We start from the raw sequence: 27,169 nt of genomic DNA, 5'->3' as shown, positions 1-27,169 counted from the left end.
TGGGAGGCGAGTGAGGAAGTGACAAGGCTTGAGGAGCGGCGTTGGTCAGAGGATTCTTGGATCAGGAAGGAGCGATAGAGATGTGGTCGGAGATGTAGAGAGCGGTACAGGTTAAGTCTCCCATATCCAAATATTCCAAAATACAGAATATTTTTAGCATGACTGAGATAGTGAAGCCTTTGCTTTCTGATGGTTCAATGTACACAAACTTTGTTTAAGGCGCAAAATTATTAAAAATATAGTATAAAGTAACCTTCAGGCTGTGTGTATAAGGTGTATATGAAACAAAAATGAATTTCATGTAAGTACACAAACTTATTTTGATGCACAAAATTATTACAAATATTGTATAAACTTACCTGCAGGCTGTGTGTATAAGGTGTATATAACACATAAATGCATTATGTGTTTAGATGTGTGTACCATTCCCAAGACATCTCATTATGATATGCACATATTCCAAAATACGGAATATTCCGATATCCAAAATACCCCTGGTCCCAAGCTTTTTGGATATGGGAGACTTAACCTGTATAAGGTTTTGTAGAAGGATTAAGAAGTTAGTCAGCATTACATGCTAATTTTAACAATTCATAAAAAAAAACAACAACATAAATTTACCTGCACTATGGCAAATCCAGCTCCCTCTGCATTAACTGTAACATTGATATCTTGACCAGTAGCAATCTGGAATTGAAAGTTTTTAACATCAGTTTCACAAATAGCGACTAATACAAAAGTGATGCGATAGATAATGTAAAATAAAGGACTCCTGACTCAACAAGCGACTCCATTTGTAGCAAATTATGGTTTTACCATAAAACAAACAGGTGTTAAAAAAGTGTTGTAGCTGTAGGAACAAGGAACTCTAGAGTTTCAAATAATAGAGGCTATAGAATACAAAAGCTGTGTGAATACATATATGTATACACACACACACAACCTCAGAGAAATATAGCCATCAGAAATAGGGAGGAACAGCAATGGGTGGCATTGTGAGTTAGGACGATTTCATTTAAGAAATAAAATGTTACGGATTGTTATACGTAATACTTTATAGGGGGTGCAAACTCTATCTTGCCTCTGGGCTACTGGAATAAAGATACACCCCTGATTAGACTGCTGTCAAACTGGACAAAAGTTTATTAAAGCACCTTAGAAAATGCATCAGGAACTTAATATCAATCCACTTCTTAAGTGCTTAGTTAGATCAAAAGAATACCAATACATACACTAATATGCTAATCCGTTGATTCCCGATCTGTGTGCCGCAGCACTCTGGGATGCCGCAGCACTCTGGGATGCCGCAGCTGGTGGCCTAACGAGGCTACCCAGAAGCTGCCTGAATCTTTTTTTTTTTTTATTTCATCATGGCGGGAGGGAATTTGGTTGGTGAGTGGAACGGGGGGGTAGGATGAGAGCATGCAGGAACTGTCGGTGGTAAGCAGCAGACAGCGAGGCTACCTGTTGCTGAATGGGGTCCTGGCTGATCTGAGGAGCTGAAAGGAATGGCGCTGGCGAATGCTACTAAAGGTAAGTAAAGAGGGGGGCTGCAATGAGGGACATGGATGTGATGGCTGCAAAGGGAGACCCTTGGAAGTGTCAGCAAAGGGAGATTGAAGACATATGCATGGGGCTGCAAAGGGAAACACATGGATGGGGCTGCAAAGGGAGACTGGAGACATATGGAGGGGGTTGCAAAGGAAAACTAATGGAGGGGGCCGTAGAGGGAGACTGGAGACACGTGGAGGGGGCTACAAATGAAAACACATGGAGGAGACTATAAAGGGAGACTGGAGACACATGGAGGGTGCTGCAAAGAGATATACATGGAGGGGACTGCAAAGGGAGACTGGAAACACATGGAGGGGGCTGCAAAGAGAGACACATGGAGGGGCTGCAAAGAGAGACACATGGAAGGTGCTGCAATTATAGACACATGGAGGGGGATGCAAAGAGAGACACATGGAGGGGGCTGCAAAGAGATACACATGGAGTGGGCTGCAAAGAGAGACACATGGAGGGGACTGCAAAGGGAGACTGGAAACACATGGAGGGGGCTGCAAAGAGAGACACATGGAGGGGGCTGCAAAGAGAGACACATGGAAGGTGCTGCAATTATAGACACATGGAGGGGGCTGCAAAGAGAGACACATGGAGGGGGCTGCAAAGAGATACACATGGAGGGGGCTGCAAAGGGAGCCTGGGGACACATGGAAGGTGCTGCAATTATAGACACATAGAGGGGGCTGCAAAGAGAGACACATGGAGGAGGCTGCAAAGAGAGACACATGGAGGGGGCTGCAAAGAGATACACATGGAGTGGGCTGCAAAGGGAGACTGGGGACACATGGAAGGTGCTGCAATTATAGACACATGGAGGGGGCTGCAAAGGGAGACTGGAGACACGTGGAGGGTGCTGCATAGGGAGCGACATGGAGGGGGCAAAAGGAGAAACATGGAGGGCGCAGAGGGAGAGACATGGGGGCAATTGGAGAGACATGGAGGGCAAATGGAGAGACAGATCTGAGGAGCTAAAAGGAATGGCGCTGGCACAGAGCACCCTGGCCTTGCTCTGTGCCATGGACATGAACCCGTTAGTGTTAGGGACTGCTAGTGACACAGAAGCCGTGACGAGGCTTAGCAGCTTCCCATGTATTTGCAAATGCACGCAACCAATATCTCTGAAATTCTATTACCATATAGTGTTCATACATTGTAGCTAGTATGGTTCAGTGTGCTGAGGAACAATAGGGGGTTAAAACCCCCTCACTTTTCTAAATGCTACTAAAGGTTAGTAAAGTTGGGGGGCTGCAATGAGAGACATGGAGGAAGGGGCTGAAAAGTGAGATTGGAGACATATGCATGGGACTGTAAAGGGAAACACATGGAAGGGGCTGCAAAGTGAGCCTGAAGACATATAGAGGGGGCTGCAAAGGGAAACTAATAGAGGGGGCTGCAAAGTGAGACTGGAGATATGTGGGGTAAAAGGAGAAACATGGAGGAGGCATAGGGAGAGACAGAGGGGGCAAATGGAGAGACATGGAGGGGTCAAAGGGAGAGAGGCGAAGGGGGCAATTGAAGAGGGGTAAGAATAGCACAGTTTTTCTTTCTTTTTTCTCTTTCTTTTTTAAAATACTTCTAGGTAGGACCAAAAAAGAGAAAGAAAACTCTTTTCTGGGGGCACAACTTATCCTAAATAAGCTAAAAATAATTATCATTTATTATACTCAAGGTTACAAAAACAACGATTATCACATCAAAAAAATAATAAGGAAAATCAAAAGAATACCCATATAAAGACGACATTATATCATATTAGTTTTCCAGGGCAATCCTAACATTTGTCACTTTCTTTTGCATATATGTCTAGCCTCTAGAGAGAAAATTTCTGTGTGACTTTAAAATATTCAGATGGCGAAATACATAACCACAGTTAAATAGATAATGTATCACCATATATGTTATATGTTATATATTATATCAGCATTAGAGTACATGTAATGCATCCCGCAGCAGGTATATATATTATAGATTCTGAAATTACATATTAATAGAATATCTCACTTTCTCACATGTATATATCATCAGTTGTGTGGGGACATGTACACTAGAAAACACCAGACTCTTTTTTCCTATAATTAATAGATTATCAATTGCCAAATAATAAGCCAGTATAAATGTTGAAACTGGTTGAAATCGGTATGTAACAATCTAAAGAGGTAAGAAAATAAATATTGTAAAATAACTGCACAACTGTGTGTGAATTAAACTACCCCCAGTATAAGTTTTTTTATTTCAATATCCCCCAATATGAGGGTTGGACATGACCCTTATGGGCTGTCTTCACACCAAAGTGGGGGTTTGGACATGATCCTTATGGGTTGTCTTTACAGCAATGTGGGGGGACTGGACATGTACCCTAATGGACTGTCTACACTCCTATGTGAGGATTTGGACATGACCCTTATGGAATGTTTATCTTTCATTCTACAGATCATCACATAAATGTGATGACAGTGAGTGGCATGAGTTAGGGATGGCCATTGGTATGGTTACTATCGATGGCAAATTATAAAGTGGCCATCGATGGTAATCAACTATGCAATGAATGACAATCGATGGCTTCACCAAACGAAGGTCATCCCTATTCCATGACTGACTGGCCCGTGGGCCAATCAGAACCGGGGGGGATCATGGCTTGTCGGTGGCGGAGCTATGCTCCGTGCCCCGTCATTAGAACTACAGGTCTCAGCATGGTAGCACCTCTTATTATGTTGAAATTAGGATGTGTAGCCCATCCCCCCCTTTTTTCCAATGTCCATATGTGTCATAGAATATTTTAATATCCTTTTATTGGTCACTCCTTTCGGATTAATCTAGGGTATATTTTATAATTATATATTCTGTACTTGTCTAAGTTCAACTGTACAGTACCTATCTGTTAAATAGAAGTCTGAAAAATATACCCAGATCGTTTTTTCATCCATCAGTTATATGGATTGCTGACATGCCACTCATGTCTTTATCACACAGATGCTAACAGATTGTTTTGACATATGGTGGTCAGTGTGACTGAGGGGACATAAACGTTTCAGACAAAAAAAGCTTGGAGTCCTACTTTTGGTATACAGTATCATCACAGACGTCATCTACAGGAGATGTATATAGTCATTTTGTATTATCAACATATATAGGGCATCTTAGCATCCATCTATAAGAGTTATATCATATCAGAAGGAAGGCAGGGTAGAAGCAGAGACGAGAGGTGAGGTCTTCAACGACCTCATATCTGACATGATCTACTATAGGAAAGCACCATAGCTGTTATATTCGTTTAGGCCATTCAGGGTTAATTTTCCTAATCTAAAGATCCAACTTTCTTTTTTAAGAAATGCCTTGTTAAGATCCCCTCCTTGAATGCCTACCTTCATTCTCTCCAATCCAAATGCTTTAATCTCCTAATATATTCCGCTATGGGTCAGATGAAAATATCTCGCAACAGATGTTATCTTCTTCATTTTCTGTAAGTCCTTTGCTGCATTTCTGATACTTCCGATATGTTCAAGAATGCGAGTTTTAACACTTTGGGCCACCGGATAGGATGGTTTACCTGCAACTCATTGTATTAAATGAGTGATAGGCTATTCACCCTCATTTTACAAACCAATGTGGTTTAACACACCTTCTCTTCCCAGAGGCATAGTAAATCTGGATGAGACACACCTACCCCACCCAGATTGGAGGAAGCTCCGGCCAGTTGACGAATGGAGGACCATAATTAGTCCCTGTTTCCTGATTAATGGGGAACTCAATCCCAGACCCGGTACTACCCGTGACCAAGCCTGAGGGTGAAACTGTATTGTCGGAATAGGGTCTCCCACTGTGCACAGGGCGTGGAACCCTAGACTGCTTCACCCACTGCCATATACAGAGGTATTTCTTACACTTCCTTACTGCATTCTTATCGGAGTTGGTCTGCAGGAACCAGACACAGTATGTCTGACAGCAGATACAGCTGCATACACTGACTTAGAGGATCTCTTTATGTACTCTCATCATTTCTCCCCTGAACGTACCGAAGCAAGAGATTTGAAAGCAGATACATGACCCTCATTAGTCAGTCTTTTCTAACACTAACCACTAACTATCATTTTTTCTCTCTAATTAAAACTGCCACTTAAGTTTGAGAGCACTCAATCATCATTGGATGCCATGAGCAAATGATCAAAAGTAGATTGTCACTCATACAGCTGTGCAATTCTTTTACGACATTTACTTTCTTACCTCTTTAGATTTTTACATACTGATTTCAGACCAGTTTCAACATTTATACTGGCTTATTATTTGGCAATTGGTAATTTATTAATTATAGGATAAAAGAGTTTGTTGTTTTCTAGTGTACATGTCCTCACACAACTTATGATATATACTGTACATGTGAGAAATTCTATTAATATGTCATGTCAGAATCTATAACATATATATACCTGGTAGGGGATGAATTACATGTACTCTAATATTGATTTAACGTATAACATATATGGTGATACATTATCTATTTAATTGTGGTTAAATATTTTGCTGTCTGAATATTTTAAAGTCACGCAGACATTTTCTCTCCAGAGGCTAGACATATATGCACATGAAAGTGACAAATGTTAGGATTGCCCTAACATGATATAATGTTGTCTTTATATGGGTATTCTTTTGATTTACCTTATTATTTTTTGATGTTATCATTTTTGGTGTTTTTTGTAACCTTGTGTATAATAAATAAAAAAAATGTTTTTAGCTGATTTAGAATAAGTTGTGCCCCCAGAAAAAAATATTTTTTTCTCTCTTTTGGTCCTAGTAGTATTATTTCATACTCTATGGGAGCACCGCCAGACATAAATTACTGTGATTTTAGGATTAAATAATATATACGTTTAATAATACTTGATATATTGTATTTTGCTATTTTCTGGCTATATATGTTGGATTGCATGTGCAGAGACATTCTGATTGTCTCCAATTTTTTTAAATATTTATTATGTTATTTTGATATAACTACTTAAAAAACAGGACTACTCTGTAATTATTTTGGCTTAGGGGTGCCTTGAAAAAATTATGGAAACCATAAGAGTGCCTCAAACTGAGAAAGTTTGGGAACCACTGTGCTACTTGGATCAACTGTTATTATCTGTAACATAGTTACAAACATTTTTTTAGAATAATAAAATTAACATAATTTTATATATACATAGAGTATTCATCGCCATTACGTTTGTGTGATTTTACATCTAAAAGCATTAAAAAAATTGCAAATCTTTTACCTCTGAAGAGGACTAGAAAAGTGAATGTTAAATGTATCACCTGTTTAGTCTGAAGCATCAGGTGATTTTGAGGATTGATTCTAAAACTTATAGGTGAATTCATCTGGTTTCCTTCCACCGAGATGTGTAGCTCCGGTTTACTGACAGAATACTTAGATGCAAAACAAGACATTGCCAGCAAAGCTGTTATAGTATCCTGTAAAAAAAATGCAACTGTAAGCAAAATCAACCTTATTTAAATATATTCATAAATTCTTTGGGACTATGAGGTTGGTTCAATGTAGGAGCAGTGGTGAAAATAAAAACATCATTAATAATCATCTAATCCTCAAAAGTCCTAAAATTTGCAAACATTGATTTCAAGTAGCTCATAAAATATTCTACTTTGCCATTATTAATTCAACATAAATATGCTAATAGCTTGCAAAGCCACCTTAAGCAACAATATCATGAAGTAATAATATTCTATATTTGTCAGACTCTTACTTCATTTATGAGGAATTTTGGCTCACTCCTCCGTACAATACTGATTTTCCTTTGTCATTATTTATTCAACAAATACTGTAAGCCAGCATGAAGAAGACGTGTGAAAAAAATAAGTGCACACTTTTTGCTTTCAGTTCAATAAAGAAGGTAGTTTTAGCTAAGACAATGGTAAAGAAATATGCAACTGAATGCCTGAAAAAAAGAAAATCATCAGGGTATTGGAATGGTCAAGTCAAGGTTCAAAATTCAACCAAATTAACATGTTGTACCAGGACCTAAAGAGAGTTGTGCACAAAGAAATGTCCAAACACCACACCAAAGAACAGAATCGGTGCTCAAAGACTGATAAACTCATACAGAAAATTACTACTTCTAGTTATTGCTGCTAAAAGGGATTCTAACAGCTACTGATTTATGGGTGTACTTTTTTCACACATGACTTCTTCACTTTGGCTTATGTTTGTTGAATAAAAGATAACAGTGTCAAATTGTTATGGTTAAATTATCAAATAGGATTAGTTATCAAATTTTAGGACATGGTAATATATTAAAATACAGTTTTCAAAAAATGGGTGCACTTTCTTTTACACATGGAAGTATATGATGGCTTAGCTGGGAGATATGTTGCTGTAAAAATAGAACCCAAATGTCCAGAGACTTCAAAACACACAGACTCGAGAACTTCTGCATCTGTTTATAATTTGGAACTTCATAATGGAAAAAATAACATTATGTAAAAAAACTACACTTATAGACCCTATAAATGTAACTACTTTTGGAGTACTTTTACCTGTCCTACAGAAACAATTAAATGTAGTTTTAAAAGCTACAAAAAGAAAGTCTCTTCTGCAATGAAAAAGTATATAAACCTTCCCATGCATATACAAACAAAGAAGAAATGTATTTTCGGTGTCACCAACCCATTTACAATTTCTGATTGTCAGTAAACAATGTTGCCTAATATGTAATTTAGAATACTCTGTATGTCATTGAACTATGGAAAGTTTATCTAAAGTACAATCACTTTTAAACACACATACAAGGGAAAAAAATATGATGAATGGCACGTTACATATAATATTATGGATGACTTTGTTTTCTACTAGGTCTTAAAATGAAACAGATTTCATGCAACAGACATTTCAAATAAAATTCTCAGAAAAAACAGACCCAAAACAATATTACCCAAAAGTAGAACATTTATTTAAGCTTTATGGAAGTGAAATGTTTGAATGTAATTGCATGCAGGCAATATGTATCTTAAAGGGATCGGTATGATTTTCCGCTGGACCCATGCCCAGTGGTTCTAATGTCGACGCTGGAAGACCGGCGGTTCTATTCTCGACAGGTAAGTATTTTCCTATTCACTAACCTAACTCCTCCTAACCCTCTCTTAGGTGTGCCTAACCCTAACCTCCCCCCCAAGTGCCTAACCCTAACCCCCCCTGTAAGTGCCTAAACCTAACCCCCTTCCCCACAGCCTAAACCTAAGTCTCCGGGGGGGGGTGCCTAACCCTAACCTCCCCCCCGGGGTTGCCTAACCCCAACCCACCCTTCCCCTAGCCTAATCGTAACCCTCCAGGGGGGTGCCTAACCCTGTCCCCCCCGGGAGCCCCTAACCTAACCCTGTCCCCAGCGGCTGTCCGTGCCTTGTGCCCTGGCTTACCTTTGATCGGGATGCCTGGCGTCAGGCTCCCGGCATAGGTAAAATGACAGGCGTTGGGATTTGGACGCCTGTCATTAGACCCTTGCTGGGATCTAAATGCTGACGGTCGGCATTTAGACCGTCGGCATCCGACTGCATATCATCTTAAAATATATGCAACTAAAAGTATAGCTACGGCTACATCCACATACGCTCAGAGGTGCTCATGCTGAGTTGGACCTACATCTTTTGTGTTATCATAATATAGAAACATAGAAATATAGAATTTGACGGCAGATAAGAACCACTTGCCACATCTAGTCTGCCCCATTTTTAAACATATTGTTACCTCAACCCTTATTGATCCTTATTTATTTTGAAGGATATCCTTATGTCTATCCCATGCATGTTTAAATTGCTCTACTGTCTTAGCCTCTACCACCTCTGATGGGAGGCTATTCCATTTGTCCACTACCCTTTCTATGAAGTAATTTTCATAAAATTTCCCCTGAACCTACCACCCTCCAATTTCAGAACATGTCCTCTTGTTCTAATACTTCTCTTTCTTTGAAGAATGTCTCCTTCCTTTACCTTGTTAAAACCCTTTATATATTTGAACGTTTCTATCATGTCCCCCCTTTCCCTTCTCTGCTCCAAACTATACATATTAAGATCTTTTAGCCTTTCCTGGTACGTTTTGTGGTGTAGACCTTGCACTATTTTAGTTGCCCTTCTTTGTACAGTCTCTAATGTATTAATATCCTTCTGGAGATATGGCCTCCAGAACTGAACACAGTATTCGAGATGAGGACGTACCAATGACCTATACAGTGGTATTATCACTTCTTTCTTTCTGCTACTGATTCCTCTCCCTATGCAACCATGCATCTGACTTGACTTCCTCATTGCTTTGTTACAATGTTTGCTTGCCTTTAAGTCACCTGAAATAGTGACTCCTAGATCCCTTTCCTCTTCAGTAGTTTCCAGTATAGTGCCATTAATACTATATTTAGCCTTTGGATTTTTGAGACCCAAGTGCATGATCTTGCATTTTTTGGCATTAAACTGTAGTTGACACATTCTTGACCATTCCTCTAGTCTACCTAGATCATAAATCATTTGTTTACCCCTCCTGGTGTGTCTACCCTGTTGCATACATTTGTGTCATCTGCAAAAAGGCATAGTTTCCCTTCAATACCATTTGCAATGTCACAAATAAAGATATTAAAAAGCGCTGGTCCACGAACAGATCCCTGAGGTACTCCACTGGTAACATTTCCCTCTTGAGACTTGTATCCAATCCCATGCTTTCCAGTTTATTTAACAGTCTGTGATGTGGAACAGTGTCAAAAGCCTTACTAAAGTCTAGATAAGCTATATCTATGGCCCCCCTTTATCTATTTCCTTAGTCACCCAGTCAAAAAAATCAATAAGATTTGTTTGACATGATCTCCCCCCAGTAAATCCATGTTGTTTGGGATCCTGAAAATTGCTGGATTCGAGATAATCTACAACTCTTTCTTAAGAGTGTTTCCATCAATTTCCCAACTACTGATGTAAGGCTCAGTGGTCGGTAGTTGCTTGCCTCTTCCTCGCTTCCCTTTTGTGCAGTGGGACAACGTTTGCTTTTTTCCAGTCCTCTGGAATTACTCCAGTAGCTAGTGACTGAATAATTCTGTAACTGGTGTTACCAGCACCCCTTTAAGATCATTTAGTATCCTTGGATGTATCCCATCAGGCCCCACTGATTTATCCACTTTCAGTTTTGAGAGTTCTGTTAGGATCTTCTCCTCTGTAAATGTGCTTGCTCCTACCTCATTTTTCTGATTACACCTGCAACTTAACTGTGGCCCCTTTCCCTCTCTCTCAGTAGTGAATACTGAACAAAAATAATTATTAAGATGATCAGCTATTACATTGTCTACCTCAACAAGACTCGCTCTCTTTATGGGTGTGGTACACAAGGTTGACATAATGACAACATGCAGCATGCCGACATGCTGCTCAACATGCTGATAGCGTCGACATGTAGAGCAGTTCCAGTGAAGTCATCTGATGCACCAGCGTTCCAGGGGGTATTCTCCCCTATACCTAACCCTAATCAGTCCCCTCCCCCAAGTGCCTAACACTAACCCTACCACCCTACCATCCCGCAGCCAAACCTTATTGGCGTAATTCTGGGAATTTCGGAATTTGACATATCGACAACGTGAACATGTTGACACTCTAAGGATTTGGACATGATGCCTGTCAACATTTCAACAATGTCACCATCATGAATGTCAACATTATGATGTTGACATTACGATTGTCAACATTTTGACTGTTGACCTTATGACTGGATCCCTCATAATATATATGCAGCATATGTACACCAAAAAAATGAATGCTTACATTAGAGTTAGAGTGTGTAGAGTTAGATGAATCTCACACTTGCCACAAATGAAGGCCAATGAAAGCTGTATTTATTTATTATTTATTACCAGTTATTTATATAACGCATACATATTCCGCAGCGCTTTACAGAGAATATTTGGACATTCACATCAGTCCCTGCCCCAGTGGAGCTTACAATCTATGTTCTCTATCACATGCGCGCACACATACACACTAGGGTTAATTTGTATTGGGAGCCAATTAACCTACCAGTATATTTTTGGAGTGTGGGAGGAAACTGGAGTACCTGGAGGAAACGCACGCAAGCACAGGGAGAATATACAAACTCCGCACAGATAGGGCCGTGGTGGGAATCGAACCCATGACCTTCGCGCTGTGAGGCAGTAATGCTAACCATTACACCGTCTGTGCTGTACCATCGATGGTCGTTTTAAACCATCGTAAAAACAACATTGATGGTTTAGCCATCGATGGCTGAGTGCTGCACAAGCACAGTACTCGGCCATCGGACCAGTGACATCAATGTTTGTTCAATATCGACGCTGTCCTCGATGATGCAACATTGGTGCCACACCATCAATGAAAAAAAACCTCTTGACATCAGTCATAGACAATCTATTTTTGCAAACCATCAATGGTTGATGGCCATACAAGGACGCTTTCACATAACTGAAGCAGACCTGCATAGAGTTGCAGATGCGCTTGACAAGGGGGCATATAACTTGTAGGTGGCTCAAAAACAAACTTATGATGTTAATGGTTGCCAGCATGAGCTAGTCACTTCTGACTGGTTGATTGCAGGTTGACCTCTCAAGCTGATAGTGTTTCCGAAAAGTCTCAGCCTGCGACTGCGATCCCGTACTAAAAGTATAAATGGCCCCGGCGTCTCAGTTCGGGCGGCCATTCTGAGTAATCATCATTCCATCGTTCTAGGTCACAGGTTCTCAAACTCGGTCCTTGGGACCCCAGATAAGTGCACGTTTTCCAGATCTCCTCACAGAATCACAAGGGAAATAATTAGCTCCACCTGTGGAGCTTTTAAAATGTGTCAGTGAGTAATGAATAATGAATACACCTGTGCACCTGCCAGGTGACCTGGAAAATGTGACCTGTTTTGGGTCTTGAGGACCGAGTTGGAGAACCACTGTGCTAGGTAATGGGATGCTTGTTGTAATTATGTTAGTTAGCTGCAGCCGAGCACAGAAGTTGACTGGTCTTCCAGAATTCTTTTTATTGGGCACTGGCAGTATAAATAATCTACCTACCTTCCCTCCTGTACGGATTATAGGGCCAGATTCTGAGGTGCACACAAACTGGCCGCAATGCCAGTATTTGCACAGTTGAGCAATCATTTGTTACTGCTCATGCATGAATTGTTCTGGAAACCCATACAGCGCATGTGTTACCCTGAGTGTGTGTTATAGCGTATGGAGGCCCAGGCATTAGGAATGCGAGGCAACTCCATGGGCGTTTCTGGGTGGTGACTGTGAGGTGGCCTGAAGTGAAAGCAAAAAGTCTGCTGTGTGGGCGTGTTATAGGAGTGTCAAAAGCTGGTCTCTGCAAGCGGGCTGCATTAAATTGGTGTACATGAGGAGAACATTCACATGCTCAAGCAAAAAGTTGTCTCTTTGCCGAATACCAATTATCTGTTATTGAACATAGTAAATGACCTGGAAAACAGTTTCTGCTGTAAAAACCTACGCTTGGTGGGTATCTCGGTGCCTGTGTGGAATCCGGATCATCTCCATTGTCTAACAACTAATCTCCTAGTGATCCTGGGTATCTCCGATGACCTTTCCCATTTCATTGTGGAACGTGCGCTTAAGTCCTATGAATTATACTGCACACCCTCGAACAGTGATGTTTAAATACTTCAACTTTGCCAACAAGGTGGTCGTGGTCTGTGACCCAGAAATAAGGCAAAATATCTTGGCCAGGACATTCTTCTTTTCCAGGACTACTCCATGAAAGTTACCCATGCTAGGAAGGCTACGTCACTAGCTTGTTCTAATTTATTCCAGCACAAAGAAAGCTTGCAAAGAAAAGGAGTAAAAAGACTTTACTTTGACTGTTGATGCTATGGCTTTCCTGGATGAGGAGATGCAAGAACAGGCAGCTGCCCCTGCTTCATCTCAACACTAGGAGGGTTTGGATTTAGGTCAGGACCCTTGAACTAGCTGAGTGTACTGGAGAAGTTTGATGGCCTAATAATGCGGTTATTTATGTGGACCAATAGAGGGTGAGGACGTGAGCTGCTGCAGTAGAGAGGATAGCCGGATTGCAAATGGTAGGAGCAGCGTAGCTATGCAGGAAAGGGTAGCCGAGATGTTAGCACTGGAGCAGAATGCAGGTTTTCAGGATATACTGAGAGTGAGTGTGCAGGTACAGTCCTTCGGGATTACCTGAATGCTGGAACACAAAGACAGGTGCAGGTTTACAGGATTGCCCATATGCTGAAACACGAGGGCAGGAGCAGGTTTTCAGGATGTCCAATATGGGAAACTGGAGCACGTTTTCACGATGCCCAATATAAGAACACTGGAGTAAGTTTTCAGGATATCTAATGTAGGGAAATGGTATGAAATACTGACAGTCAGGATCCTGGTGGTCAGAATCCCGACAAGGTTAACATACCGACACTTGTTGGTCGGTATGTTAACCCTCCCCCTCTTTCTACCCTAACCCTCCCTCTTTGGTGCCTAACCCTAACCTCCCCGCACCCTAAACCTAACCCTCCCCCCTTAGTACCTAACCCTCCCGCTAGTGCCTAACCTCAACCCCTAAACCTAACCCTCCCCCCAACCCAGTTACTTACCTTAGGCATCTATTATGCTGGCATCTATTCTGGCGCAGGTAATGTAAGCGTCGGCATCCCTACTGCCGGAATGCCGAACGCATACCTAAGGTAGGAACACTGGATCAGTTTTCAGGTTATTTAATAGAGGAACACTGGAGCAGGTTTTCAGGATGTCCAATGTAGGAACACTGGAGCAGGTTTTCATGATGTTCAAAGTAGGAACACTGGAGCATGTTTTGAGGATGACTAATGTAGGAACAAAATAATACAGGAACTGGAATACAGGAACTTGGAGCCAAGGAACTAGCCTCTGGAAGAGTTGTTGTACTGGAAATCCTTTGCCAGCACTTCCTGACTTAAATAGAGCAACTTGGATGGTGATTGGTCCATCCAATCACATGACCCGTGCCTTCTGATCATTGATTGGCTGGATGTCTTGGTGACATCATTTTAAGATAGCAGCGCCCACATACAGGAGCAATGGGAATCGCTGAAAGTAGGACGCCAGCCACATACAAGAGGTAGCACTGCGGAGTCTTTCATGGGCATAAAGACACTTTGCCGGACTCGGTAATGGGGTATCTGGCGTGTGACAATCTCCTTCTGAGACTGCTAATTATCTATATTACTAAGGCTCTTATTAGCTAATTTTGCCATTTGCTAACTGGTGAGGCAGAAAATATATACCTAGGGGTAAATTTACTAAAGTGAGAGTTTTTAGAAGTGAGTTTAAAAAGTGATGTTGCCCATAGCAACCAATCAGATTCTACGTAACATTTAACTAGCACCTTCTAGAAGATACTAGCTAGAATCTGATTGGTTGCTATGGGCAACATCACTTTTAAAACTCACTTCTAAAAACTCTCACTTTAGTAAATTTATCCCCTAGTGTTAACCTAGCAGTTCCAAACGTTTTTCTACTTTTTGTCACAAACTTTTACCATCTGTTACATACTGTATCATGTGTTTCCCTTTTCTATAGATCTTGCATTGGTTCTCCTGGTTGCCTTTGCTCTGGAGTGGCTTATCATTTTGTTTACTTGACTATACCCAGCTATTATCCACTTGCCTGGCATGGTCGTATTTTTCCATCCACACCAGGCAGTGCGTTATCTGATCTGGTTGCAATATTTCGACAACTCAGATAAACAGCGTGGGCGGCTGCAGGAATAGAATCTTCCTGCAGCTGCTGCTCTCAGAGGAACCTTCCGGTCCTACTGCTTGCCTGCACCCTCCCCCAGTGTCTGCCGTGCTATCACTGCTGATCGGCCAGCACAGCAGGACCCCCCACCCAGTGGCTGCAGAGATTAGCAGCCACTGAGAAAAAGTTAATTAAACCCCCTAAAGTATACCTGGTACCCGAAGACGCTGTGAAAAGGGAAGTCGCAATGGTCGCGATGTGCCTGATGTTGGTGATCCGATGTTCCAATGTTTGAAAAAACTATTTGTTTACAAATATTAAAAAAAAATATATATTTTTTTATTTAAATTAGTTTAGATAAGCTGGCAATTTTTTGTCAGTTAAGTGGTTAATAGCCGCTTCTGTTTACTATTCATGGTTTATTATGTGTTTATTTTGGCGGCAGACTCTTTTATTTTGATTATTGTTTTCCTTTTTCTGTTCTTATGACATTATTGTTTCTCATGCGACAACTTGTGATGTCGGCCCTACCATACATGGCCGATATGTGTGCAGTGCAACATTGCAATTAATTGAATTCCCCCGTAAGTGCCTTCTTCCTTTAGTTATGCTCCCCATACCTATGGCTACTTTAAAAATCTGTTCCTGGAATGTCCAGGGCATTAACTCGTCCAATTACAAGCTATCCTTCTTAATTACATCTCCTATATACAGTCCACACATAACTTTACATATTTTCTTCACATTCACATCCTGCTGACCCTAGGCCAGCATTCTTCTGTGACTGGATAATACAGCCCACCAAGAACCTATGCAATCTGGCTGGACCAATATGCAATATGTAGCACTAATCATTGTGTATAACGTCAAATTCCATATATATTGTAAGCTTGCGAGCCGAGCCCTGTTACCTGTTTCACTGTCTGTTATTACCCAGTCTTGTTTTATTACTTTTTTGTTCCCAATTGTAAAGTGCAACAGAATATGCTGGCACTAATAAGTAACTGTTAATAAACAAATACTTATCTCAATTCAGTGCATACTGATGTCTCTCTCCTTTAAGAGACGCATCCAATTGCATCAGAGTACCTTAAACTCACTATGCTGCAGCCGCAGGTGGATGCGTTTGCATCCTATAAGCAGTGGCGTCACTAGGGAGGTGACACCAAAATAGCAGAGCTGCTCTGCTACTTTGATGTCACCCCCTTGAATGGTGTCACCAAGCGGTGAACAGTGGTGATGGATGATGCACCTCATCCACTGTGCCGTGACTGAGGCAGGGGGCTGACCAGAGTCTTCTGGAGTGCTGGGTAAGCCCCCAAAATGTCATGCATCAGGGGGATTTTTGGTCCTTTGGACTTTACTTTATGTACCTGTACTTGTTTTTTTCTGCTCTGTATGAATATTGTTTTCTTCTGCAAATTATATTTGGTAATTTAAAAAAATTAATAAAATTAAAAGTTATAAAGTTGGAAAATAAAATATTTACTCAGAAATGAGCAAACTTTGCCACAGTGCTTGATATATTCCCATATTGGAATGGGCAGGATGAGAAGTATAATGCTGCAAATCACAGGTCCATGAAACAGGGGCGGGCCCAACATGGAATCACTCCATCTTGAACATGCCCCCTATTTATAGACCCACAATATGCAGCAATATACCATGAGGGGTTGGGGCTTAATGGCAAGGAACACCCTGCCCTGCTCTCATCAGTAATGAGCCATGCACTCTCCTGCATAGAGTAAAATAAATGTAGACAGGTACAGTATGATATACCCGACATATAGTAAACCTGTCGCACATTACTGTTGCAGACTTGGATGTTTATTAAGATTCATCCAACACAGCATATATGTGCCAGTACTTCTTTACATACACATTTCAGTTGAATCTCCAATGGAAAATGGGATAGTGCTATGCTCGATAGCAGTGTGGCTCATTCTGGCATCTCTGAGGTGGTGGATGCCAGGGTAAGAGGAGAATGTGCAAAAACAGGATTTTTGTACTTACCGATAAATCCCTTTCTCCAATTCCATAGGGGACACTGAAGGCTTCATGACAGTGGGGTATAGATGTGTGCTAACCGGGAGCTGACACTTTAAATTTAGAAAGTATAACTAGCTCTTCCCCCTCTATAACCTCCTACAAGCCAGTCTTAGAAAAAAGAGCTGGAAAGACAAATTGCAGGTGAAGCAAGTACACATAATGACAAACACCACAAAACATGTGTAAAAAGGTTCTAAAAAACAGTAGAATAAAGAAAAACAACCAGTCACAACATAGAGTGACAACCAACCATGGTAGGAAGGAACAGTGCCGGGTGGGCATCCAGTGTCCCCTGTGGAAACGGAGAAAGGGATTTATCGGTAAGTACCAAAATCCTGTTTTCTCCTTCATCCACTAGGGGACACTGGAGGCTTCATGACAGTCGGGACATCCCAGAGCTCCCATCTCGGGTGTGAGAGCGCTGAGAACCCTGCAAAACAGCATGGCCATATTGCTAGACAGAGGCTGCGAACATATCAAAATGATAAAACCGGACAAAGGTATGTTGGCCTGACCAAGTGGCCGCTCGACAAAGTTGAGTCATGGAAACTCCGCTGGCAGTCGTCCATGAGGGAACCACCGAGCGTGTGGAAATGCGCTGTCATGGAAGTGTCGAAACCGAATAATTGGGTAAGACAGAATCTGTTTGGCAATCAGGAAAACCTGCACGACGCCATCTTGTGAATGGCAGCAAGACTCCATTTTAGAAAAGAAAGCTTACACAAGCGCCATTTTGTCAAAAATACATAGTACACAATCCACAGTGCAAAATTGATAAAAGTAGCAATTTTGCTACTTGCAACGCAAAGTTGCTAAAAAGTAGCACGGACAGCTTTTTAACAATCTTCCCCTAACACCTACCGACGGTGTTTAGCAGACATAAAAAAACTTTGCAACACATTAAAATCACCACAGACTTATATTTGAGCAGTAGCAAAGTAGTGGTGTTTTCCCTGCATTCACATTAACACATACGCGATGTAGCAAAAAGTAGCAAATTAGTGGTGTTTTCCCTGCACTTCATGTTAAACATATGACAACGCAAAATAGCGATTTAGACGCACAGCCAGCTTTTTAGTGACCTTTCCCAAACCCATACGGGCATGCTCACACACATACACAGAAGCCTTTCCAACTTAGTGCTGGTCGCTAAGTGCCCAACAGACCCTCAAATGCACAACGCAATTTAGTGTCATTTCTCCCCGCATACACATTTAAAAGCAATGGTCCCGCAGCGCAAAAGGAATGATTATTACTTGGTTTAATCGCAATGTCAGCATATAAAGAAATGAATGTTTTCTGTAACTATGGCTTAGTAAATGACAATTGGACCGTGTTTGGTGCCGTACTCTGTTCCCACAGTGTTCCGGTGGCATCGGTGAGAAGATCAGAACATGCAGCTATGAAATATGAATGTTAGAGAGAATAACTTCTTGAAATGTTGTATGCCATAGTTAGATTAGATTTATTATGCAGCAAGAAGGTGAACACAATCAGGCTGTTAGAGGCTGGGTTGTGTCTTTGCACTGACCTATGAATTGTACCGTAACGGAAGAAGCAAGAAGAGGAACCAATGAGAACCTGCCAACGTATGCTATTGTATTGCTTATCAGAGTTCGGGTATATATGTGAGTGTTCTGAAACAAGATGCCAGTCTGCGGTGTTCCTGTTATGCTGTTCGACGGAGGTCTCATTATTGATGCCGGTATCTGGTCCCAGAGCGCACGCGTATGTATTGACTGTACCTTATGACCTAATGTTTGTTCAATTTATTTTGCGCTCATTGTTAGATCATAGCGTGGTAACATCTGTACTTTTACCTGAATAATAATCTTTAGCGCGTTGGACCGCTATTCAACTGTCTTAGAGTTTTATTAATGGTATAATTAAACACAGCGCTAATTAGCGACATCTTGTGGTTTTAGAAGGTATAGGCAGGTTTTGTCTTAGAGGTTCTAGGCAGGTGAATCTTAGAGGTTTATAGGCAGGAATGTACTAAAGGTTTATTTACGATTCAACAGTTGGGTGCTCGGAGGTTTTATCACGTTATCTGATACACTAGGGGTTCCCAACCACAGTCCTCAAGGCACACTAACGGTCCAGGTTTTAAGGATAGCCATAGTTGAGCACAGGTGACTTAATTAGTACCTTAGTTATTTTGATTTAACCAATTGTGCTTAATCATGGATATCACTAAAGACAGGACTGTTAGTGTGCCTTGAGGACCGAGGTTGGGAATCACTGTGATACACGGTAACACTCGGTCAGTTCTCTCTCAGCAAAAGGGTGGAGGCGCCTTTTGAGAGACGCATTAGTCTTTCATTACCACAGTGTTGCTGAGAGCGTACTGCTGGTTATTGTGTAGAGGAAGCGCTGATCAGAATCCAGGGACAAGGAGAGAAAAGTCGTTTTCTCTCGTTGATAAAAGTTTAGATGGAGTCGCATAATAGCGTTAAGGTAATAACACGTGGGCCTGGTCGCATCACTGTGTATGCGACTAGTCGCACAATTGCGTACACGTACTTCCGGTTGTGTTCCACGAGTTTGAACAAAGCCATTGAGGTTTTCATTTTTTTCTATTTCCAATATCTGGGTTAGCGTGTATTTTTCAGCGCAGGAAAAAAGTGTGTAACAGTAAATACTTGTTGAACAAAGTTAAGGGTATCGTATGATCCTTAAGGGCTAGTTGCAAGGGTTAGCATAGCCGCTCGGTAAGCAGCTTTACCATTCTATACACAGTAGCAGGTGTACATGTTGTCTTTGTTGTAGAGAGGTGCGTGAGAGTAGCCGACATACAAACTCTCATAGGTGTGGAAGTTGCCTTACTAAATCTTATCCGGGTGTGGAAGTTGCCTTTTTCAAATCTCATCCAGGTGTGGAAGTTGCCTTACTAAATCTTATCCAGGTGTGTGGGCGCCGCCGACTTAAATCATCCACAGGTAAGTGAAAGTGTCTTGATTGTCTTTCACCGGCTTAAATCTTTATTGAAAAGTGTAGGAGTTGTCTCAGAATGGGAGCCACGCAAACAGTAGAGATGTTAGGCAATGATGTGCTGCTAATGGAGGCGCCGATCGGATCGGCCCGTCGTATCATTCATACCAAGTACGGTACTTATGCAATAAGGTATTGTGATTTATGGTTTAATATGACGAGGAAGAGTGTTAGACCGTTTCCCAGAATTGGTTGTTTTGATAAAAATGTGTTAGACAATGTCCGGGATCACATCAGTTTGATGTGCTCCCGAGAGAAAAAGGTTAAATATTTTGAATGTTTAAAACTGTGGCAGCATGAAGGGGATGCATGGCTTAACAATGTGCAAACGACGCAAACTAGCGTCGCGAGCACATTGTCAGAAAATACATCCGCGACTCTAAATTGCAATACGGGCGAGCCGCAAAATGGCGCGCACGTGCGACAAGGTAGCGTCGTGGAGAGTATTGCCAGCAGTTCACGCTAACCTCCCCCACCTTATGTGGATGTAGGTGCAAGTACAGTAACCAAAAATACCCATAAAAATGTAACAAGCAATTAAGAACATGTTCATGATGCGGATGATGAGCCTATTGTAATGTCTGCCATTTCCCATGCTGTGCAGATGATAGATGCTGCATCACAACAATCACGAGTGGTGCCGCCATCTCCATCGGTAACAGCAAGGGAAGTGTTAATGCCCTCTGCACCCATAGAGGAAGTTGTTCATACCATACGCAGCAGCAGACTAAACCCCCAGCCAGGTAACCAGGTCAAAGGTAGCAGCGCTACCGGTCTGCATCCCATTCGGACAATAACTGTTCCAAATGGAAATGCAAATGCAAACGGTATAGTGCCCACGAGGGAAGTAGTAATGAATTGTCCTTGGACAAGAGCAGAACTAAATTCCATCATAAATGATTTCCCCGATCCCAAAAAGGAATTAGCCAAATGTCAAAGATTTTTGAGGAATTTGGGTAGTTCACATGAACCCACTAATAAAGATTGGCGTGTGGTGTTAAGGGCCTGTCTGCCACGCAATACCGACATGACAAAATTTATCACGGATTGTGTATTGGATGATGACGTTCCCTTAACAGACCAAGTAAACCAAGGTAACATTTCCCGCATTGTAACTCAATTGGGTATATATTTTCCAGTAGTAGTTAACTGGAACAAAATTTTCACCATTAAGCAGAAAGAGAGTGAAACTGCAGAAGATTACTGCGACCGGGCTCTGCAGGCTATCACCCAGTACACTGGGATAGAGGATATTAAAGATAGCACTCACCACAGGGGGATGATAGTTACGGTACTTGTGGACGGTCTGAAAGAGAGTTTAAAAACTCGGGTTCAGACCTCACAGCCTGGCTGGCGGGGACTTACAATAGATACCCTCATAGAAACCGCCATTGAACATGATAAGAACATCTCCAAAAAGAGAGAAGCCCAGAGCGAGAAACTAATGGCTGTCAGTATACAAGCTCTGGAGGGAATGACGGTAACATCACAGCCAACAGACACAGTTGCACTTGCACACACACTCACTTCTGAACAAGTATGTGCTCTCACTAACCCCACTCAACAACAAACACAACTCTATCACACTAACCCGATGCAACCACAGGTCCCAGGCTATCCACCAACTTCTTATCCCCCACAATATCCTTACCCTCCCTATCCTTACCCATATCCACCACCTTTACCCTCTGCGCAAACCTCACAACACCACATGTCTTCACCCGAAACACGAACCTGTTTTAACTGTAAACAAACAGGACACTTAAGTAGAAACTGTACAGTAAAAGGAGTAGGGATCCCACATCAGGGAAGACCTAGATATCCCCACAAGGGATATGCACAGAGGCCAGCAAATGTTCAGCAGGCACCAGCTCCAATTGTAGCCGTAAATGCTTTATTGGAGAATGGTAGCCAACGCTAGGGGTCAGGTCATACCTGTAGTCTACAGATGGTCAGGTTAACGGGAAGTACTAGGGAAGAACCGGTCATGATGGTTGATGTAACTGGTACTGAATATCCTTTTCTTGTAGACACAGGGGCGACCAGGTCGGTGATAAAATCTCCCGTTAATTTGCAGGTGACCAACGAGACAGTACCAACAATGGGTGTAACAGGTAAAGTGGAACATTATCCTTTAACAAAGTCCACAGATGTTACTATTGGGCCGTTGCATACCAGGCATTCTTTTCTCCTGGCTGCTGCGGCTCCTACTACCCTACTGGGCAGAGACTTGTTATGTAAGATGGGATGTGATATATATTTCATCCCTGATGGTGTATTTTTAGATATCCCAGAGAGAATGGAATACGAGGTGTGGGATATGTTAGACACTCCTCAAAGGATAATGTATCACTCTACAGTTTTAAATGAAACTCCATCACAGGTAGATGAAATGTTGTCCCTAATTCCAGATTCCCTTTGGACTAAAGATGGACAGGACACTGGATTAATGGCAAATGTAAGCCCTGTAATGGTAAATTTAAAAAGCGGAAGGCAAGTCCCAAAAATTCCCCAATACCCACTAAAACAGGAGGTAGAGTTAGGGGTGTATCCCATAATTGAGCGGTTATTGCAGCAGGGAATTTTAGTCCGTACAGAAAGTGTAGCCAACAGTTCCATTTTTCCAGTGAAGAAGGCTGGTGGGAGGGGTTATAGGCTGGTACAAGACCTTAGAGGGGTTAATAAGGTGGTAGAGAGCCAATTTCCCATAGTGCCGAATCCAGCTGTCATCCTTATGCAAATTCCACCAAATGCAACCCATTTCACTGTCATTGATCTTTGTTCTGCTTTCTTCTCTGTACCTCCTCATCCTGACTGTCAGTACCTATTTGCATTCGCATACAGGGGTGTACAATACACATGGACACGATTACCCCAGGGTTTCATAGACAGCCCCAGTATCTTTTCCCAGGCATTACATGATTGTTTACAGTCTTTTCAACCCGCCAATGGATCTGTTCTAATTCAATATGTAGACAATTTATTGGTATGTTCTGACTCGTTTATGTCATGTTTGAATGATACTAAACTTTTGTTGCTTCATCTCTCGCAAACAGGACACAAGGTTGCTAAGGACAAAGTACAGCCGTGCCAATTCAGAGTTAAATACTTGGGACACTGCCTAACCCAGGGGCTGCGACATCTCACTACAGATAGAATCCAGGCTATACAAAACATGACACTGCCACGTAGCTAACAGCAAATCTGTACCTTCTTGGGAATGTGTGGGTATTGTAGAATGAGGATCCCAGGTTTTTCTATTTTGGCCTTACCTTTACAGGAATTAGTCTCTTCCTCAAAGCCTGATCGTGTCATACACACTGAGGAATCAGAGCAGGCTTTCCTTAATCTTAAGGATAGTCTGACAAAAGCTCCTGCATTGGGAATTCCCGATTATGAAAAACCTTTTGATTTGTATTGTACAGAAGCTGATGGTTGTGCTGCAGGTGTCCTTACACAAAAACATGGGGATGCCAGTAGGCCCGTAGCATATTACAGTGCACAATTGGACACTGTGGCAAGATCACTCCCAACCTGTTTGAGAAGTGTAGCAGCAATGGCTCTATTGGTCAGCAAAAGTGAGGATGTGGTATTGGGCCATGATCTGATTGTCTATACCCCACATGCTGTGTCTGCCCTGTTGAACTCTGCCTAAACCAGACACGTATCCTCAGCTAGATTCACCAAATGGGAACTAGCTCTAATAGCACCTTCAAACATCACTATAAAGCGGTGTAATACGTTAAATCCAGCAACGTACTTACCGTATGTGCATAAGAATGCACAAAGGGTGGAGGATGAGTCTCTGGTAGAAAGTGAGTTTTGCAAAGGTATTGATATGCATGATTGTATGGATTATCTTAACCAGACCTTTACCGCTAGACCTGACATACGTGACATACCTTTAGAGAATGCAGATGTGACATTTTACACGGATGGGAGTTGTCATAGACAAACGGACACAGGTGAGTTATGTACAGGTTATGCTGTTGTAGATGACACAGACATCATAGAACCTGAACCTCTTGGTCCTCCTCACTCAGCCCAAGTGGCGGAGTTAGTAGCACTGAGAAGAGCGTGTGAATTAGCAGCAGGCAAATCTGCCAACATTTACACTGACACTAGGTATGCGTTCGGGGTGGTTCACGATTTCGGAGCTCTATGGTGTCTGAGAAATTTTATGACAGCAGCAGGCACACAAGTCGCACATTCCAGACACATAAAAGGATTATTAAAAGCAATTCAGTTGCCCAAAATGGTAGCAGTAATAAAGTGTAAAGCCCACACATGTGAGGAAGAACCGGTATCATTGGGCAACAACAGGGCGGATGAAGCTGCCAAGTGGGCAGCAGGTTTAAAAACAAATGTACCCATAGAACAAGTAATAATTTTCCAAACAGTTGACATGCAGAAATTAATTGAGATGCAAAATTTGTGTTCTACCCAAGAGAAAGCAACCTGGAAGTCTAAGGGATGTGGGCAAGAGCCCTCTGGACTCTGGAGGGACGGCCAAGGTAAGCCGGTGGCACCTAAGGTGTATTACCCAAGCCTGGCAGAGGCAGCGCACGGACTGACTCACTTGGGAAAACAGGGTATGTGCAAGTTGGTGAGGGCATACTGGTGCGCACCAGGTTTTTCTTCACAAGCAGAGAAGATAGTAATGTCCTGTCTGACCTGCTTGAGAAAGAACATAGGGAAAGATGTCCCACATTCCACCGACTGATGGACCTTTCCAGGTGATACAAATTGATTTAATCCAATTACCACCCTGCAGGAACCTTAAGTATGTATTAGTGTGCACAGACGTATTTTCTAACTGGGTTGAGGCCTACCCAGCAGCCACTAATACTGCTGCGTTTACTGCCAAGAAAATAGTTCAGGAATTTGTATGCAGGTACGGTATCCCTAGAATCATCGAGAGTGATAGGGGTACCTATTTCACAGGTGATGTTTTTCAAAATATGTGTAAGCTGATGGGTATTAATAGCCAACTTCACACCCCCTACCGACCACAAGCCAGTGCCAAGGTAGAGAGGATGAATGGGACTATTAAAAATAAGCTAAGTAAAATCATGGCAGAAACTGGACTAGGATGGCCAGAAGCATTACCCTTGGTCCTACATAGCATAAGGACCACTCCTAGACCTCCTCTGAATCTGTCACCATTTGAAATATTGTTCGGTAGACAACCTCATTTGATTATAAGTCCACAGGAAGATCTAAAGGGTAACAACAAGGTAACTGTGAAGTATATTTTATCAATGAGTAAGCAGTTAAAGCAACAGCAGCAGAAACTGAAATTGTTGTCTAATGATATGCCTGAAACGAACTGTCATGATGTTGAAACAGGAGAATATGTAATGATCAGAAATTTCTTGCGTTCAGGTTGTTTGACTGATCGGTGGGAAGGTCCGTACCAGGTGCTGCTGACGAGTACTACATCTTTGAAGGTGGCCGAGAGAGATACCTGGGTCCATTCCACTCACTGCAAAAAGGTCAATCAACTGGTGGAGAAACAAGTCGGAGACAAAGCTGATAGCGTGGATCTGTCGCTCGCGAGCTTGTTCTGGGAGGATTGAAAAGGTCGTAGTAAGATACCTGAACTGAGAGAAATTCGCAGGTCTTGTTGTGACAATGGACGGGCCTGCTGTGTTCATTTTCATATTCTCTTTTAGAGTGTTCACCATCCTGTTCAGTCCGGGGATATCCAGTGTCTGTGATGGGGAACCGATTGAGGAAACGGGAGCTGATGGCAGTGCTGATGGAGTGGAATCAGGAGGAGTGCAATGCCAATCAGGGGAGTGTCTTTCCAATCTTAGTACTGTTATTGTTAAAAGAGCTGTCATTCCGGATACTCGGGGAAGGTGTGGAGGGTTATCGTCTGAAGATTCCTGTATTTGTGAGCTTTGTGGGTCCCTAGTTGATGAGAACTGTATCCAACGGTGCCAACCTAAATATAATCCGTACTGGGGTGGGTATTCTCTAGAGGATTATCATAGCATGGTAGGCAAAGTGTTAAATCAAACTGATTGCTGGGTGTGTTCACATGTGCCCCAGGGGCAGCATAACGTAGGGTTGGTGCCATTTCCGCTGAATATCATGGAAATTTTAGAATTACAAAAAGGGAAAACATTGGATGGAAAATTCCTCTCATCCAAACCACCTCATTTCAAACTCTATCAATTCCAAGTAGATAGATCACTTTTGTGTTTAAACATAACCAACCCCAATAAACCCGGGAGTTGGGAAGTGACGGGGAATAATCAGACGATGACCTTCTCACAAAGACCTGATAATGAATCCATAAACCATGATTTATTGCGCTCCATTAAGTATTGTGGGAAACATTTTAGGTATCGGTATACATTGAGTTCCACCACAGAAATTATTGGTAAGGTGCCAAATGGTTATTGTGCTAAAATAATACAGCCAGAAACTTGCATGTATCAGATGGAAGAACCAGAAATAGGATTGTTTGCAAGGGAAATGTGCTTAATGATAATGATGCATACCATTCCTTATGTTCTCCCTGATAATGTATATTTCATCTGTGGAAGAAAAGCGTATAAATGGCTCTCCCTGAGTACCAAAGGTTTGTGTTACCTGGGAAGAGTAGTCCCAGAAGTTATGACCCTCACATATGTTGAAATGCTGGGTATACATAAAAACACACCGCCACCATATCTTCACACACAATATAAACACAGAGCCAAAAGAAATATGGTACCTGGTGATATACATAAAGCCACTCAGTTAATCAGTGAGACAACTGGCTTTCAAGTTCTGGTCGCATTGGACCCCACCAGGATCGCTCGGGGTACATTAAATTTTAGATATATCCAGGA

At 42.0% G+C, this 27,169-nt stretch overlaps 1 protein-coding gene across 1 annotated transcript in view; it reads right to left on the bottom strand.

Annotated features, from left to right (window-relative positions):
• LOC148542096 (CD109 antigen-like) overlaps window positions 1-27,169 on the bottom strand; it is a 333,340-nt gene that overhangs the window by 35,700 nt on the left and 270,471 nt on the right. The window contains exons 28-30 of the mRNA XM_088470525.1: window positions 6,859-7,014; window positions 5,114-5,119; window positions 622-687 (exon numbers count right to left, since the gene is read on the bottom strand). Coding sequence (XP_088326651.1) covers window positions 622-687; window positions 5,114-5,119; window positions 6,859-7,014 — 228 coding nt within the window. The remainder of the gene's footprint in view (window positions 1-621; window positions 688-5,113; window positions 5,120-6,858; window positions 7,015-27,169) is intronic.

Source organism: Taudactylus pleione, unplaced genomic scaffold (genome assembly GCF_031769625.1).
Source record: "Taudactylus pleione unplaced genomic scaffold, aTauple2 ptg000015l, whole genome shotgun sequence".
Lineage (NCBI taxonomy): Eukaryota > Metazoa > Chordata > Amphibia > Anura > Myobatrachidae > Taudactylus > Taudactylus pleione.
Note: the sequence above shows the minus strand (reverse complement) of the source record. Positions and strands in the feature narration are given on the sequence as shown.